Consider the following 15,429-nt stretch of genomic DNA (forward strand, 5'->3'; position numbering starts at 1 on the left):
ACAAATAGGCTCACACTGTGGGGTTCACTATTTATTTTTTTCAGACAACCCAAGCTGTAACCTACCTCCCCAAAAACATTTGGGTTAACCACCTTATTTTCAGTGTCATAGTTCTTAATTTTTGTAAAGATTTGAAAACACATCTCTTCTAACGCGGAATGCTGGGGGAAAAAACCCCCCCTATGTCCAACAGAAACGTCATGATCACAAAATGTAATTATCCTTCTTATTACAGTGTCTCAAGTTGAACACAAACCTGGAGTAGTTAAGTTTGTACATTTAGCTGGAAGGAAATATGATCATGGGGCTAAATAACTCCCAAATGTAGTTAAGATACTGCACATTTGTTCATGTTTTATTGAAAGGTTCCACTAAACGACAGTTGACCACCCTTTGGACCTTTACCAAAAAAAAAAAAAAAAAAAACATGAGCTCAGCTTCCCTCATAGTCTGAGATAGTACAGAAAAAAATACTTCTTTTTCTCTATGATCATTAAAATAAACATCCTGGGATGACTCTTGAATGACAAAGACTGTGGTCAAAGTGATGCATATCGTTGAGGCCGCTGGCAGGTCAGACCAACCAAAAGCCTCATTTTGCAATACATGTGCAAAACCATACAGAGTATTTAGCAAGTGGGACATTAAGGGGTGAATGGGGTCGGGAAGGGCAAACATGTAACATTTAAGCACAGTTTACTTAAAATAAAAATTACACTGTGTCCACAGCCTAAGGAAACGAAAAGAGCCTAAAAAAAGAAACTGTGCCATCCTTGAGTACATGCAAGGGTAATGAGATTCACAATCCAATGTGAAAATGACCAATGTTCACTTCGCTCTTTCATTATAAGTCAAAGCTATGGCAACAAAACTGCAAAGCAGTGGTTTTGCTGGACTTCAATTAAAATTTAGCCAATCATTTAATTGGCGACTACAAAGGTGTCAATTTCACAGCATCAAGCACGTATGTGGTGACATAGCTTTAGGGTTGGGATGGCAGGGTGCGTCGTGATGTACGCCTTTACAGAAGCTAAGAAAAAAAGATGAAGGGTATGGGGGTAAAAATGCATAAAAAGGAACACGCCAAAGGCCAAAAAAAAAAAAAAAAGCCCCCAAAGCCACCGAATGCATCTTCATATTAGAATGCACCGCTTTTGTGCATCTGCCATTCACAATGTCCAGTGTCAATTAATAGCAACTTAATAATAATTGAAAACGAAAATATTCCTTGCACTGATTTTCTTTTTGTTTGTTTCTTCTTCCCGTATCCAAAGTTCTTCGTTTCAGGGATTTGAGGTTCAGCCTCAAAGGCTGAATTTCTCTCTCCTTTTCTAAACCTTGCTGCGTTTCCTCGCTCAAGATGTCACATATTTATCTCCTTGCCATCTCCTGCATGCGTCCTCGCACACTCCCAGTCACGCACACACAACCCATCCGCCCATTCGCTCGCTCGCTCGCACACGTGACACACAGTCGGACTCCTGCCCCACCCCTCCCCGGGGGGAGGAGGGGAGGAGGGTGTCCCGTCTGGATGTCCTGTTAGGAGGAGATGAACCTGGCTCCTCAGCGCTGAGTCCAGACATTCATACGCAATGGCTCCATTCACACACACGTCTGATAGTGTGGCCGATTGGGGGGAGGTGGCGCCCTCGAGAATTGTGATGATTGCTCCTTTCGTCTCCGTTCATAATTAAGAGTTCGCCGTGTTATTGTGTTCTCCTCGGGCGGACGTCAAGTAGTTGAAGTCGTTGCTTCCATTGCGGAAGTTGTCGCGTCGCCATGTCTCTTGACATAATTCGATGTAGGTGGTTTTGATTTCGGGTTTTTTTTTTCAGTTTTTTTTTTTGTTTGTTTGCAACATGTAGCCACTCATTCTCACTCGCACCCACTCGCCAACTCAAACGTCATTTGGGCTGCTTTCCCCCGGGAATGCCAAATGAAATCCACACATTATTCTCTCTCAGATAAGATGCAGCCATGGATCCCACGAGCCAAGCACAATGGATCAAAATTCTCTCACACTCGCTCTCTCTCGCCTAATTTTGTTTATGTTGAACAGAGTGCTGCATCGTGAACAAAACTCCAGAATACCCCAGATGTCTAGAACTGGAATCCCTCGGTTGGCACGTTGGCGGAGTTGAAGCCGTAAGTTCCACCCTGGATGGCTTCGGGGACCAGGCTGTTGTCTTCGTCAATCTGAGTCAGACAGACAAAGAGCAATAATCAGAATTGTGACACTTGGACCATGCACGAAAAAAAAAACTGAAAAAAAGGCGGGGAAGTAGTAGTAATAGAGTTGGTGAGCCACCAGAGGGTAAGGGTGATGTTTAACACCAGACAAATAAGTCAACTTACATCAGATGAGAAGAACTGATCAATAATTTGATATGCTAGCTTGTAGATATCGCCATTTTCATGATTCTGCAGCTGTTCCACTTTCTCCAAACCTGTACAGACAAATCGCATATGAACATAAATTCCAAAAAAAAATAAATAATATTGCTTAATATCACGATTAAAGTGGAGCCCACCTCCACACTCCTCGATGAGATTAGCAATTGTTTCAGCCTTGTCGTCAGCCATCTTCAGGATATTGCTGAGGCCGTCCAAGACCACCTGCACCACTTGGGCGTCCTTCACCGTGAGCAGGTTGCAGAACGGAGGGATGACCTGCTTCTCGATCAGATGCGACACCTGAAGGTACCACAAGAGAGGAAATAAAAGTTAGTTTGTTTTACTACACTGTCCTTTAGGGGGGGGGGATCTTGTCTAAACCCCGAAAACACGTACCTGATCTTTCCTCCCACTTATTGTCAGATTGCTGATGGCCCAGGCTGCCTCCTTTTGGGTTCCAAAGTCACCCTAAATTGATATCACAAGTAAGCATTTTTTGAAGTAGTCATGGTCTATGCCACGCGTTTCTAAAATTCATAAAACCATCAGAGGGGTGAACCTTGTCAAGAAGGTGAATGATCATGGGGACAAGCTTTGCATCAATGACCGCCTGCACCTGCTGCTGATTTCCGGCTGTGATGTTTGACAGGAACCACACTGCCTCCTACAGGACGAAAAAGGCACAAATAACAGGTGACAGGGTATGTCCACAGAAAAATGGGTACATTCATCCATTACGTATCCAGGCCGCTTGTCCTCACGATGTACATAATTTTTATTTGAAAAACACATGCAGGGGTCCTCATTGATTCAAACTAAGTGTGTCTTACGCCGCATGAGGCATGACTACGTTTTTGTACACTGCGGCTTGAGCAAGTACATTGCATGTTGTTCAGACTTGTAAACCAAGGACCCTTGCATTCTATGCGGTTTGGTATTTGGTGAACGCGCAAAATGTCTTAGGAATCTACAACACGTCTGAAAACATTTCACAATTGTATCGCTCGTTCTACAGTGCGTCTGAGCTGGATCAGAATCCAGACATCCACGTTAAGAGTGGATGCCTGGAAGAGACTTGTGTGCTGTGGGTGGGGTGAGAGCGGTGTTGAGGCTCTAATCATCGGCCATGTCACAAGCCATCCGAGATGGGCCTCCATTTGAAAGTTGACTGGCCTCAGATGCACTCCGATATCAGCAGGGCTGATTCTCAGCACTCTCTTGCCACCGACCCATTTAACTAAGTTAACACAATCAGTCGCCAAAACACACACCAGCTACTTTCCCCACTTTAACCAGTGCTTAACCAACTACAACTATTGTGGTGCTCGTCGTCGTCCTCGTGGTCTTCCATGCGATGTCTAATCTAAATTTAATAATGTTATTTCACCCACCTAAAACATTCACGCAACTTTCACACAAGCACGTCTCAGATGTCATCACTTCCAGCGACGTCATGCTGTAGAACGCCGCAGCCAGACGTGCGCATGAGCGTGTTACCTTGTTAATTTTCTCCTTCGGGTGTGACAGGAGGGCAGGGAAGTGGTTGAGAGCTTCGCAGTTGAGCACCACCTGTGTCTGCTCATCTGTCCCAGTCACAATGTTGCCCACAGCCCTTAGGGCAGCGGTCTAGATGAAAGGGTATTAGGTCAGTACTGCATAAATAATTAAATAAATAAAACTGTAATTTTATATCTTTCCCATACCTGGACTTTGACCTCCTGGTGGCTGAGCAGCGGGACCAGGTGAGGGACAATGCCAGAGTCAATCACCATTTGGATCTGCTCGTTCCCAGCGTCCGTCAGATAGGACAGAGCCCACACGGTATCTACCAAGATCTGGAAGCAAGGAGGGGTGGGTGGAGGGGTTATTTTAGGAATCAAATGAACTCCATCACCTTGCAGCAAGACTTCGTTGAACAGTCAAACTAGAGTTTACTCACACTGACGTCAGTGTGGTGGATCAGCACACGCAGCGCTGGCAGGATCTACGGATTCAAAAAGTAAATTATGAGGTGGTCAAAAGGGAAAACATTTCTGAAAGATCCGTTATAACTCAAATAGTGAGAACTTCATGAGTTATTTCATCTTTGGGTTTAAAGATGCTAAATGTAATACTTTTAAAGCTATGTCGATCAAAGTTAAGAACTCATTTATTAAATAGGTCTTGGAGTATGTGCTCAACATCACCTAAGTCCATTTTATTCACATACTGTATACTGAAACACTGATTGAGATTTTCCTTTTCTGCTGTTTTGACACAGAATCAGATAGCTACACAAACACTTTAAATTAATGTCTTGTTTGTCCTCGCCTTTTTTTTGCATAACCAAAAAAAGCGCAATCAACATGCTTTACAAAGTCTGTATTACAAAAGTCTACAATGTTTTTTTTTTTTTTGTTTTTTTTTTCAATATAACAGATTGACAAAGCATGTGTCATTTTTTAGCCCTTTGATAGAATGGTAATCTTGGGATTGAGGGGAGGAGAGAAAAAAAAAAAATCAAAATCAATCCCACAAACCTCTTGGATGGTCTCCATGGGTGGTGGAGGATCTTTATGGCGGCACAGATTAACCATAACCCAGGTGACATTGCGGAGGAAGGTGATTGGGATGGAAGGACTGATGAAAGACAGCAATGGCTTGACGACGCCCAAGCCGATCACATAGTCTCTGCATTGCGGGCCGTCACCTGACGAGGAGACACGTAGGCGCGTCAGTTTGACCTTTAATCTTACAGGTTATCCCAAATATGGCAAACTTGCTCCTGTCGCCGGCAGCTCACCAATGATGTTGCCCAAAGCCCAGACCGCCTGTTCGCACACGTTTTGATGAGGAGAGTGAAGCAGCCTCAGGAAGCGCGGCACAGCGTCTGCATGCAAACATTTTAGTGAGTGAGACGTGTTAAATATTTGTAAGAAAAACACATTTAGGCCATAAATATGAAACAAATTGAAAAGGTTAGTACGTCGGTAACTGATGGTGACTTTTTGTGCTATGTTGTGATGTATTCTGACGTCGTGTGTTGTCCGTTACGCCAAAATGTCAGCAACACCATAAACCTAGGACCTCCCCCACCCCCTAGAAAATAAGTGTCAAACTTACTGGACTCCACGACAGCTTGGGTCTGCTCGGAGGTGCCAGACGCAATGTTGGTTAGAGCCCAGGCTGCCTCAAACTGCAGAGAAGGGCTGCAGAAGGGGAAAAAAAACAGCGAAAGGCAACGTTTGACAACATCAGATATTAATAATAAGCGTGTGCTGATGAGTCATTTGTGCGTGATGCCATTCCTGGAAGGTGAAAGCTGGAACACATTTGCATACTTGCATCACCGTTCGCATCTCCGGTGAGCGGGGCGCCGCTGGCATTTGCATATCTTTGAAGCGTACAAAACTAACAATGCATAGCCAAACTACTTCAGAATTAATACACGCAGGACTCGTGTCGACTTACTTGTCATCCCTGTCCAGACAGTGGACGAGAATAGGAAGGATCCCAGACTTGATCAAGTCGTCTATGGGAGGATTGCGGTCACTGGACAACAATTTCCTACATAAAGAGAGACATGTAGTCAACATTCCATTGTTCATGTACTCAGACAATGTGACACATGCTGACAGGACTGCACAACAAGTCAAAGCATTTGGAGAATTTGAACAATGTCAACGCAGAAACACCAGATGTGTGACATGTTTCTTGTGCGGATGTCTTGCAGAGTCGGAAGGTACAAGTACAAAAATATGGGATGTGCTCTAAGAAGTAATGGCAATGGAGACAATCGATACATTTTGCAATTGGGAGAGTTCCAAACTCTCACCCCCTTTCTGGACACCAACAGATGAAAGAAAAAAAAGTCGATTAATCTCTCCTGCTGAAAACCAGAGCAACATTCAGGTCTAGAGATATATGGGCGTGCTCATACCTGGCAGCCTGAACAGCACTCAGCTGGATGCCCTGGTTATCACTGGTGGCATTCTACAATGCAAAATAGGAACAGTTATTACATTCATGTTTAATTCAGAAGCATAGACTTTGCACCGATTATAACGGAGTAAGCAAGGAAATAAATCAAACTTGAAAACTTACTTGCACTATTGCTTCAAGAGAGGTGTTTTGCTGAAAAAGGACATTAAGTCATTAGTCAAGAGTATACTTCCTCAAATTGATTTTGCATGCAATGACAGGCAGGAAGGAAGTTTTGGTGAAGACTGGGATGAGGAACAACAAATGAACCGAGTGGATGTTATTGTGCAAAAAAAATGATCCTTCACCAAATGACATTGCTGATCCCAAAATAAAACTGCATTGACCCAATGACATCCAAGTAGAAAATGTCAATTGAAATGTAATGTAAGAGATGAATAAAAAGCTGAGCAGCTACAAAAAAAAAGCAGCACCAGGGAAATTAAAATTGAGTAGTCATTGACTTGAAAGTAAAAATCGGACGCACAAAACAAACAAAAAAAAAAAAAGCTAGCTAAAGTACTTTAAATGGGGCAGCCAGCCGACTTGGCCCACAAAAAGACCCTCCCCGCCTGCGCGCCGGTGATGTGTCATTGTTGATATATGATTAAGTAGGCCATTTGTATTCCGCCCACTCAATAGCACTGAGCAGTCAGGCAGATTGAATCTCTCAAGTGCTGAGTGGCCTCTTTGATGCCACCAAGCGCCGCGCTTTCTTTCCCCTCTTCTTTCTCATCATGGGGACGCCGGATTATCAATTACAAAAACATGCTAACAATAATGAGCACACGGAGGTAGGAAGTGATCCGGGAAACAAAATGCCATCGCATGTAGTTGTGCCATTACAAAGAGTGCCCCAGTTTATGTGTTTATTATATTTTCCTTTACATTACAAGCCTCTGTTTGGTGAATTTCTTGCATTGTGTAACAAACCAAATTACTTCCCTGAGAGATACGGATATGTTCAGTGGAAATGAAAACAAAACAGAAATTAAAGCAATTATTCCCTCACATGTTTTCTGGTGCACTTTCGACAGGACAGTCAAGTACAAAACACTTGCAAGGAGTTGCTGTCAGCCATTTAGCAGAACGATCATTTCTGTCTCAGGTCACCTACTGCGAGATTTCCCTTGTCGCTACTGTTGGATTATAGTAGTGAGTGTAATATCCTTGCGCCTATCCGGGGTCCTTTTTTTTCATCCATTCATTTTATTTACAGCTCGGCACATAGTGCCAACGCAACAAGCATCCATTTACTTGGAAACAGTATCCATCCCCACAATGAGATTCTTCTTATTCCTATCATCTTATTTATGTTCTCCTTGGACATGGTGCCTGTACTAGACTGGGACATCACAGTCGGGCCTTCAGAACAAGCTGACAAGTTCATTTAATGGAACTTCTAACGGATATATGGCAGGCACATTTAAACGCTACTTGGTGTGTTGAATCACGTGGCTACATTCCTTGAAATGTTACGCTCTCTTCATTTGTAGTCCTAGTTCCGGTATGACGAAAACCAATAAACGCCTGCCGGCGATTAGGTGCGAATGAGAATGACAATGTGAATATAATAGGAAGAAATTTGAATTAAAGACGAAATTTATAGCCAGCATGTATCCATACATAGGCCGCACCGCATTATGAGTCGCACTGTCCATTTTTTGAGAAACTTAAAGGATTTTAAGAGCGCCTTATGAGCCGAAAAGTACAGTATATTAATTTCAAATGACCGATTTATGACAGTCCTGACTAATAACAATTCAAGGAAACAAATGGTCTAAGAAGGCACAGTCCATGATCGCCGTACTTAATGTTCTTTGCTTTATAATTATGCTTAGAAGCATTTTTTGCAAATATATTAACAACGACATATGGCCACAAAAGGAGTGCAAAGAGGGAAAGGCAAAAAAAAATAAATATCCTGTCTAAACTTCTCATTGGACGAACAGTTGCAACACAAAGCAAATTCTGAAAATAATGCCAATTCTCCAGTGACATAGGAACGCTCCCTACCGATCTGAAATCTCCGTCCGCATCGGAATCCTCGCAAAGGTCCTCGTGGGGGACGTTTCTTCTCTTCAGGAGGTGCTCATCCCTTTTGTTCTGTTGAGCAGCAAAACAAAATCTCATGCATCTTTTCTCAATCTGAACAACAGTGCATCATTTGAGATTGGCGATATTGTGCAGATTTTAAAGATCAGATTAAAGTAAACAACTAATTACCTTTCGCAGCTCCACCACTACCTCCGTCCTCTGTCTTCTCATGGACTGGGGAGACAAAAGTATTATTAGCGTGAGCATCGCACCAGAACACAGTCCACCATTTGAGCCAAGGCTGCAAAGATAAACGCTTTCCCAGTCTTGGTTTTAAGAAGGCCACGACAGACCGAATTTTGAAATTTTGGGCAGAAACAAAAACAGATTACTGATTAATTTAGAAAAAAGATAAAATGCATATTTTTTTTATTCCCCTCACCAATGCATTTCAACGTCAAATATATGCAGAATTTCAGAATTCGTAGGCCAGCCTCGCCCCCCGATTGAAAATATATCGTTTAAAAAAAGACAGAAAATTATTTGTGAATTACAATAAAGTTTCAATTTCATTAAATCTCTTGTCTTTGTGGTGTATACAATTATAACAGGTTGGTAGGTTTGATTTATGTTTCACTATGTTTTTATTTTATTATTGTTTTTTTCTACCGTGGCTTAAAGCTGAGTGTGTAAATAGTGCCATCCAGGTCAATTCCGTGTATTGCTTTATTATTGTTGTATTGCACTGGAGAGGGGAGCTCTCTAATCTCGTTGCACACTTGAGTACAATGACAATAAAGGGATTTCTGATTCTGATTCTGAATAACAGTTCCATCAAATGACCTTGTCGACAAATGTCATTATTAAGTACACATATTTAAAGATAGATGATTTTATAACGTAGATTTATGTGTAATAACAAACTAGATTACTCTTTGTTTAGGTTGTTTTTCAACAAGACGTATTAAGTGTTGTCAAAGTAGTTAACAACTTTTTACAAATGTGTGGCTATTATAGGGTTCCAAATTAAATAGACCTATGACATCAATCCCCTTCACTCCTGAAATAAAGAGCTTGAAACTTGCATGACAGTTATGGTGAAATGTTACTTTGAGTTTTGGAACCACAATTTGTTTCTACTTTCATTACTAAAACACACTAATGCAATCGAATTGGAGGTAAGCCACCGTCTCTGAGCAGATTTGGTCTCCGCTGTACTTCCAAGTCTTGAGCAATAGGAGTGAGGCTAGCTGGACCTCTTTAACAGCACGCGGCAGCCGCCTCAAGTGTGGCACCCAAACACAGCGATCACTAAAGCTATAAAATGACTCAGCTTGTGTGACTGACCAGCCATTTCACATGCTTTAACAAGGCATGAAAAATCACTTATAGCACTGTTTTAAAATAAATTATGATAAGAGAAAAAGTTACATTAATATCATGGGATTTTAAGGAAAAATACAATTTCCGGATATATATAGTTATTGGGATCAGGGCCCGACAGACATGGATTTTTTTTTAGGCCTGAAGAAAATTACAATAAAGTTTAACAAAAATATATTATGAATAAAGTAACTTCTATATTTGGTCCCTTAATGCTTACAACAATAAAGATATGAATTATACACAGCACATTTGACAGTTTTATTATTTTGACTGCAGTTATTTGTTTAACTTTACTAAAGAGAGAAAAATCTTCAAAATCTGCTAAGTTTTGGCATTATCTTTGTCTTGGGTTGGAGAATGTTTGCATGTAATAAAAACTTTTTTTTTTTTTTAATTAAATATCAGACAATTTTTTTTACCTGATCTTGTATTGGGATAAAACATTTTGTCCAAATTGCATCAATGCATTCTGGCATGTTTACATATGCCGTTTTTTTTTTTTTGGCTTGGAAAAACTAAGTGGAGTGTGAGCTGAACACTAAATATAATATATTGGTACCACTTGCATGTCAGGCGAGTGTCGCCTCGCAAGCCCATCTTGCCTAATCACATGAGTTATAAAAGCAGCAATGTGTCCAAATGATTACAATTCACAATGGCTTGTGGTGCACGGGTGAGCAGAGTCTGGTCCATAAATATCAGGAAATGAGCACAATTCTCACAATGGATTTGAAATGAAACACATCATATGTGCTTTAATTGCAGACCTTCAACTTTAATTTGAGGATGTTTACATGCAAATCCGGTGAACTGTGTAGGAATTACAAATGTTTGTATACATGCCTATTAAGGGATCAAAAGTAATAAAGACAAATTAATAATCAATCAAACGTTATTTTTTTAATACTTGGTTGCAAATCCTTTGCAATCAATTAAAGCTTCAAGTCTGGAACGCAGACATTAGCAGATGTTGGACTTCATCCCTGCTAATACTTAGTTGCTACTTTTTCCTGGGGCATTTTTGCTTTAGTTAATGTCTTCAGAAAATGAAACACGCTCAGTCTGATTTTGGTCAGGTGATGGACGGGGCCTTTTGCCTTGAAAAAAAACTATTTGGTTGCTTTCGTAGTATGCTTTGGGTGGGTCATTCTCCATGAGCACTGTGAAACGTCATCACATGAGTTCTGAAGAATTAGGCTGAATATGAGCAGATAATGAATGAAAATCACGAAATAATTCACCCCGCTGCTTTTGTCAACAGTGACATTGTCGATAAATACCCAATAAATGCAAACTTAATCATAGGACAGGTGGACAGCCAATTGTCCCATAACTTTAGGGCTTTTAAAAAAAAGTAAGCAAACTGCTGTAAATCATACAATGTTAACCTGATTTGGATGTAAATACACTCATGATTTGGATGTAATTAAGCTTATATTACAGCTGAAAGCCAACCATTAAATCAAAACGTGTAAGTTTCATTTCAAAGCCATTCTGCAGGTATTTAGAACGCAAAAGGTGACAGTGTCGATGCCCCAAAATTTATGGATCTGGACTGTCGTTGCTTGCAGTGTTCACCAATGACTGTGATGAAGAGTCATTCACAAGACAGCTGCCGTGCACCGGCCTACCGCGCTGCAGCACGAAAAAATACAAACTACTTGTCAAACAGGATGAATCAGTACATGCTGCGCATATACATACTCAAAACAGGACACCCCTTATAAACAAAACAATGGTCGGCGAGTGTTGTGCAACGCCATCAATACAGTGCGAAATCTTGTAAATCATGTCTATCGGGAGCTAGCTTAGCTTAGCTCCATCCATGTCACATTGCCGAATTACAACAATCGTTGGTTTTAGCCAAGTTATACATCCGCATACTTAAGTAAAACCGCGATAAAAAGGCCGAGAAGGGGTAAATGATAACCCCCCCCCGCCATTGTTTTTATGCTAAAACTGCGGGAGGGGGGTTGCGGCTTCCAAGCTTAACAGACGCTAGCTAAACTACAGCTTTCGACGTGACGTTAATACGCCCCAGTATTAACTTCCTCATCGAGAAGACACGACCGAATGTCTACATTTCCTCCGCGTATATGCGCTCCCGAGTGTATTTTGAAAGCGTTTTGCAGCAGTACACTTCGAGTTCAAACGCTCGGTTGCCGCACTGGAGCAAGCGTGCCCACCGTGGGCCTGGCTAGCAGCGAGCTAGCCGATCCAGCGGATGCTCTCGGATACTTGACTCAGTAAACGGTCTAAATAGGGCAAAGGGACCGAGGCGAAAGCGCTAAACTCAACTGGAAGAAGTCGGGGTATAAAACAAAGATCTCCGCGGAGGCCCAAGTTGAAGCCTGGGGGCAAAGTTCCCGATTTTGCAAATTAGAAACGACGTCACAGGGAAGCCTAGGAGACGAAGTTGGCGGTGAGCTGTGGAGCCGCGGTGTCCCTGTTTAAAAATTAAATAATAAAAAAGACGTGATTCTTTCTTCTTATTATTTTTTTTTACCTCCAAATCCCGACCCTTGTTCTTGAAATTCTTCAGTCGCTGGTTGTCCATTTTGTCGTTGTCGGCCATGCTAGCGGTTGCGGCGCAGTTTATTTCACTCGTGGAATTAGCCAAGTTAAGCTAGCGTTTTCTCTTCGTTCCCTTTTCTCGGCCTCCCTCGCTCTATTTTGCTCTCTCTCACTGGCTCGTTAACGGACTATTTTTTGCTCCTGCTAGAACAGCCGCGGTGCATGCTGGGATTGCCGGTGGCAGAGAGGAAAGGTGGGGGAAGACTCTCTGCTCTCATTGGTCTGTTGCGAGATCCCCGCCAACGCGTATTTATTTATGACACCGTGCTGTTCAAATCAAATCAAATAAAGAAATTGTATGATATATTTATTATGAATGAATAAAGACAATGACAGCATCGAGAAACCATATTCGAATGATTGTTGTTCGTAGTTACATGCTGCTAATGCTACCCAAACGCCACGAACATATTGTGTTTTAACATGTACATTTTGTGACGGAATGTTTTTTATTTTTTCAAATTATATTAAAAATATAAAATAAATAAATACATAAATACAGATAGAAATATTCGTTTCAGTGTTACAACAAAACAGTCAACAAGTTAGTATTCAAATATTTTTTTTGTGTCCTTCTAAATAGATGTACTGCAAAGCAGAACCTGTACTCGTTTATCCAGAACAACGCAAACAACAATGATTTCATGAAACATGTTCAACATTTTCTTTTCAAGTATCCCAACAGGCTTTTCATGACACGAAGCTGTTTCTCCCTTTTGATTCTTCATGCACTATTGTCACAATCTAAAGAAATGAATCATAGAGAAGATATTCTCCTTGAGTCTCTTTTAAAAAAAAGAAATCTGTCGCAGCAAGCATAGACAGCTGCTCTGTTGAGATATTCCATCTTCCAATGGCCCACTTTAATTTGATCATATTGATGAGGCAGGCAGATATGAGTGAACTCAACATGTGATTGGATTAATCATCAAATAAAATCATCCATCAGCCGCATAACAAGGCCGTAATCCTGAAGCTTTTTGACTTCATCATCTTGACCTGGATGTCCTCTTGTGTCTGTCTCAGCGGCGTCTTCATCAGGTACACCATCCTCCTGAAGCCTTCCTCCAGCCCTGCGCCGGTGATACCAGAGCAGGGCTGGACGAACCATGCCCTGTGGCCTACGCATACTCGTCTGAGGTCCAGCCTCTGACAGACCGCCTCAGGGCTCAGCGCCCCGCCCAGATCCTGTTTATTGGACAGAACGACCAGAGGAACACCTCTTAGGCTCTCGAACTTCAGCACCTAAAGGAGCACAGTTATGGGCTGCGTCACATGACATTCTCGGTAAAAGTACAGAAAATCTGTGCTTGTCAATATTTTACGTAGTTTGTTAAGGCGTTTGGGTTTGCCTTAAATTTGAGGTTGGGGTTAAGTAGCGATGACTGGCCAATAGAGGGCGGTATGACGTCACTACTCACCAAGAAGATTAATGATTAGGCGGGGCCCCTGAGCAGGCAGAGTCGATGTCAGGGTCAGCGTGGCTGATAACATGATTTTTTTTTCCCCTTTGCCATATTAGAATAAAGTGTAATTACATATCCACTACATTAGGTGGCAGTGGCGCTCTCATCTATTTTTTGATTTCAGACACTTTGATGCATTACAAATATTTTCTATGACAGACAATAAAACAATGTTAATAAAGTTATTCTTTGTTGCAAGTTGATCGATTGCTTTTTTTCTATATAGTTTACTTATCTTCTTAGTTTATATAATTTAATACTTCCGCAACCTTATCAAAATGTATTGATTAAAAAATGTTGATCGTCAAAATTTAATTTAAAAAAAATAAAATTGAGAAATTTGCCAGTGGCCCAGATAAAAAGCTCTTGCGTAGCATATTGGGCCGACAAGCTGGAAGTTGCCCACATAAAGGGTTACATAGAAACTGATTCTTGTTCAGCGAAATGCATCATGAATTCAAGTCACATCCTTTTGGATGCAATCCTGCAATGCAGCCCTGAGAGTTTATGTACAACGAATGATCCAAATCCAAACATCAGCTTTAATTACCCGATGGAGTTCCTTGCGGGCCTCATCCAGTCTCCCTTGGTCTGCGCTGTCCACCACAAACACCAGCCCGGCCGTGTCGGCGTAGTGATGCTTCCAGTGAGGCCTCATCCTCCTCTGGCCGCCCACGTCCCAGACAGTGAGACCCGGGCTGCTCCTGTCCGTCTCCAACGTCTCCACGTTGAAGCCCACGGTGGGCACCGTCACTACGCTCTCATTGTACTTGAGTTTGTACAGCAAGGTGCTCTTCCCGGATTGGTCCAGGCCCAGCATCAGGACCTGCGCTTGTCTCCGAGGCTTGGAACCGTGCATTCCCATGTCTGAGTCGGATCCAAAAAAACTAGAATGGGCTCGACTCGTTGCGTAACGCAGAGTAAGCCAAGCTCTCTAGCGCCCAGTGGGTCCCTGCAGTGCTGTCTGTCTGCAGGCTCAGAATGCGGCCACTATGCTTTATGTACACACAGTTTAAAGTGATCCCACCCCTCTGTTGTGACGGGACTCTCCTCGGCCCCACGTAGCTTTCAGTAAAGCTATTTATATCAAAAGTGACAGTGCAACCATGAATTTTACGTGTAGTTTGTTCTCCGGTTACTGGAGTCAGATCACACCTGTCCCTGGCTGTCATTCATCCAGCCTCAACAGAACAGGAAGTCCTTTTTTGGGACATCCGGCTTGTTTCCCAGCCTCGCAGTAGTCATGAATGTGATATTTAGCTTAAGGGGAAAATTTCAGGATGAACCTAAAATGTAGTATAACTTTAACAGACAAAGTTAATTTGACCTTTTCCAAACTTTCACATGTCAGACTGATCAATGGGTCAGAACTTTTAGCAGTACTTGCTGCACAAGGAGCAGAATGGCAAAATTCACAACAGGTGTTTAGTTTGTGAAAAAAATCCAATGTCCACTTTTATGGCTTTCTGTGACTCATCCAGTGGCTCTCTATTTTTTTTTTTTTTTTTTGCAATTTGCTGCCAGTGCTCTAAGCAGTTGACACTTCCCTTTGCGAAAATCCTGTTTGAAGCCTTGCAGTGGTGAGGCGAGTTGATCAATTGCTCAGTGCTGT

General features: G+C 42.0%; 2 protein-coding genes across 2 annotated transcripts; both read right to left on the reverse strand.

Annotated features, from left to right (window-relative positions):
- Positions 1–16: 16 nt before the first annotated feature.
- kpna4 (karyopherin alpha 4 (importin alpha 3)) lies at positions 17–12,536 on the reverse strand. Its single transcript, XM_088300282.1, has 17 exons — positions 12,284–12,536; positions 8,581–8,625; positions 8,371–8,460; positions 6,478–6,507; positions 6,314–6,366; positions 5,845–5,940; positions 5,497–5,582; positions 5,177–5,263; positions 4,914–5,083; positions 4,334–4,378; positions 4,098–4,229; positions 3,892–4,020; positions 2,954–3,058; positions 2,791–2,862; positions 2,532–2,694; positions 2,356–2,447; positions 17–2,196 (listed from the first exon to the last, which is right to left on the reverse strand). The coding sequence occupies exons 1-17, from the start codon at positions 12,350–12,352 to the stop codon at positions 2,101–2,103; spliced, it is 1,560 nt and encodes a 519-aa protein (XP_088156408.1). The 5' UTR covers positions 12,353–12,536; the 3' UTR covers positions 17–2,100.
- A 381-nt stretch (positions 12,537–12,917) lies between these two features.
- Positions 12,918–14,755, reverse strand: LOC148333234 (ADP-ribosylation factor-like protein 14). The gene is made up of 2 exons (XM_088300281.1): positions 14,368–14,755; positions 12,918–13,596 (listed from the first exon to the last, which is right to left on the reverse strand). The coding sequence occupies exons 1-2, from the start codon at positions 14,680–14,682 to the stop codon at positions 13,297–13,299; spliced, it is 615 nt and encodes a 204-aa protein (XP_088156407.1). The 5' UTR covers positions 14,683–14,755; the 3' UTR covers positions 12,918–13,296.
- Positions 14,756–15,429: the final 674 nt, after the last annotated feature.

Source organism: Idiotropiscis lumnitzeri, chromosome 7 (assembly GCF_059441095.1).
Source record: "Idiotropiscis lumnitzeri isolate Australia: NSW breed Sydney's pygmy pipehorse chromosome 7, RoL_Ilum_1.0, whole genome shotgun sequence".
NCBI classification, from domain to species: Eukaryota; Metazoa; Chordata; class Actinopteri; order Syngnathiformes; family Syngnathidae; genus Idiotropiscis; species Idiotropiscis lumnitzeri.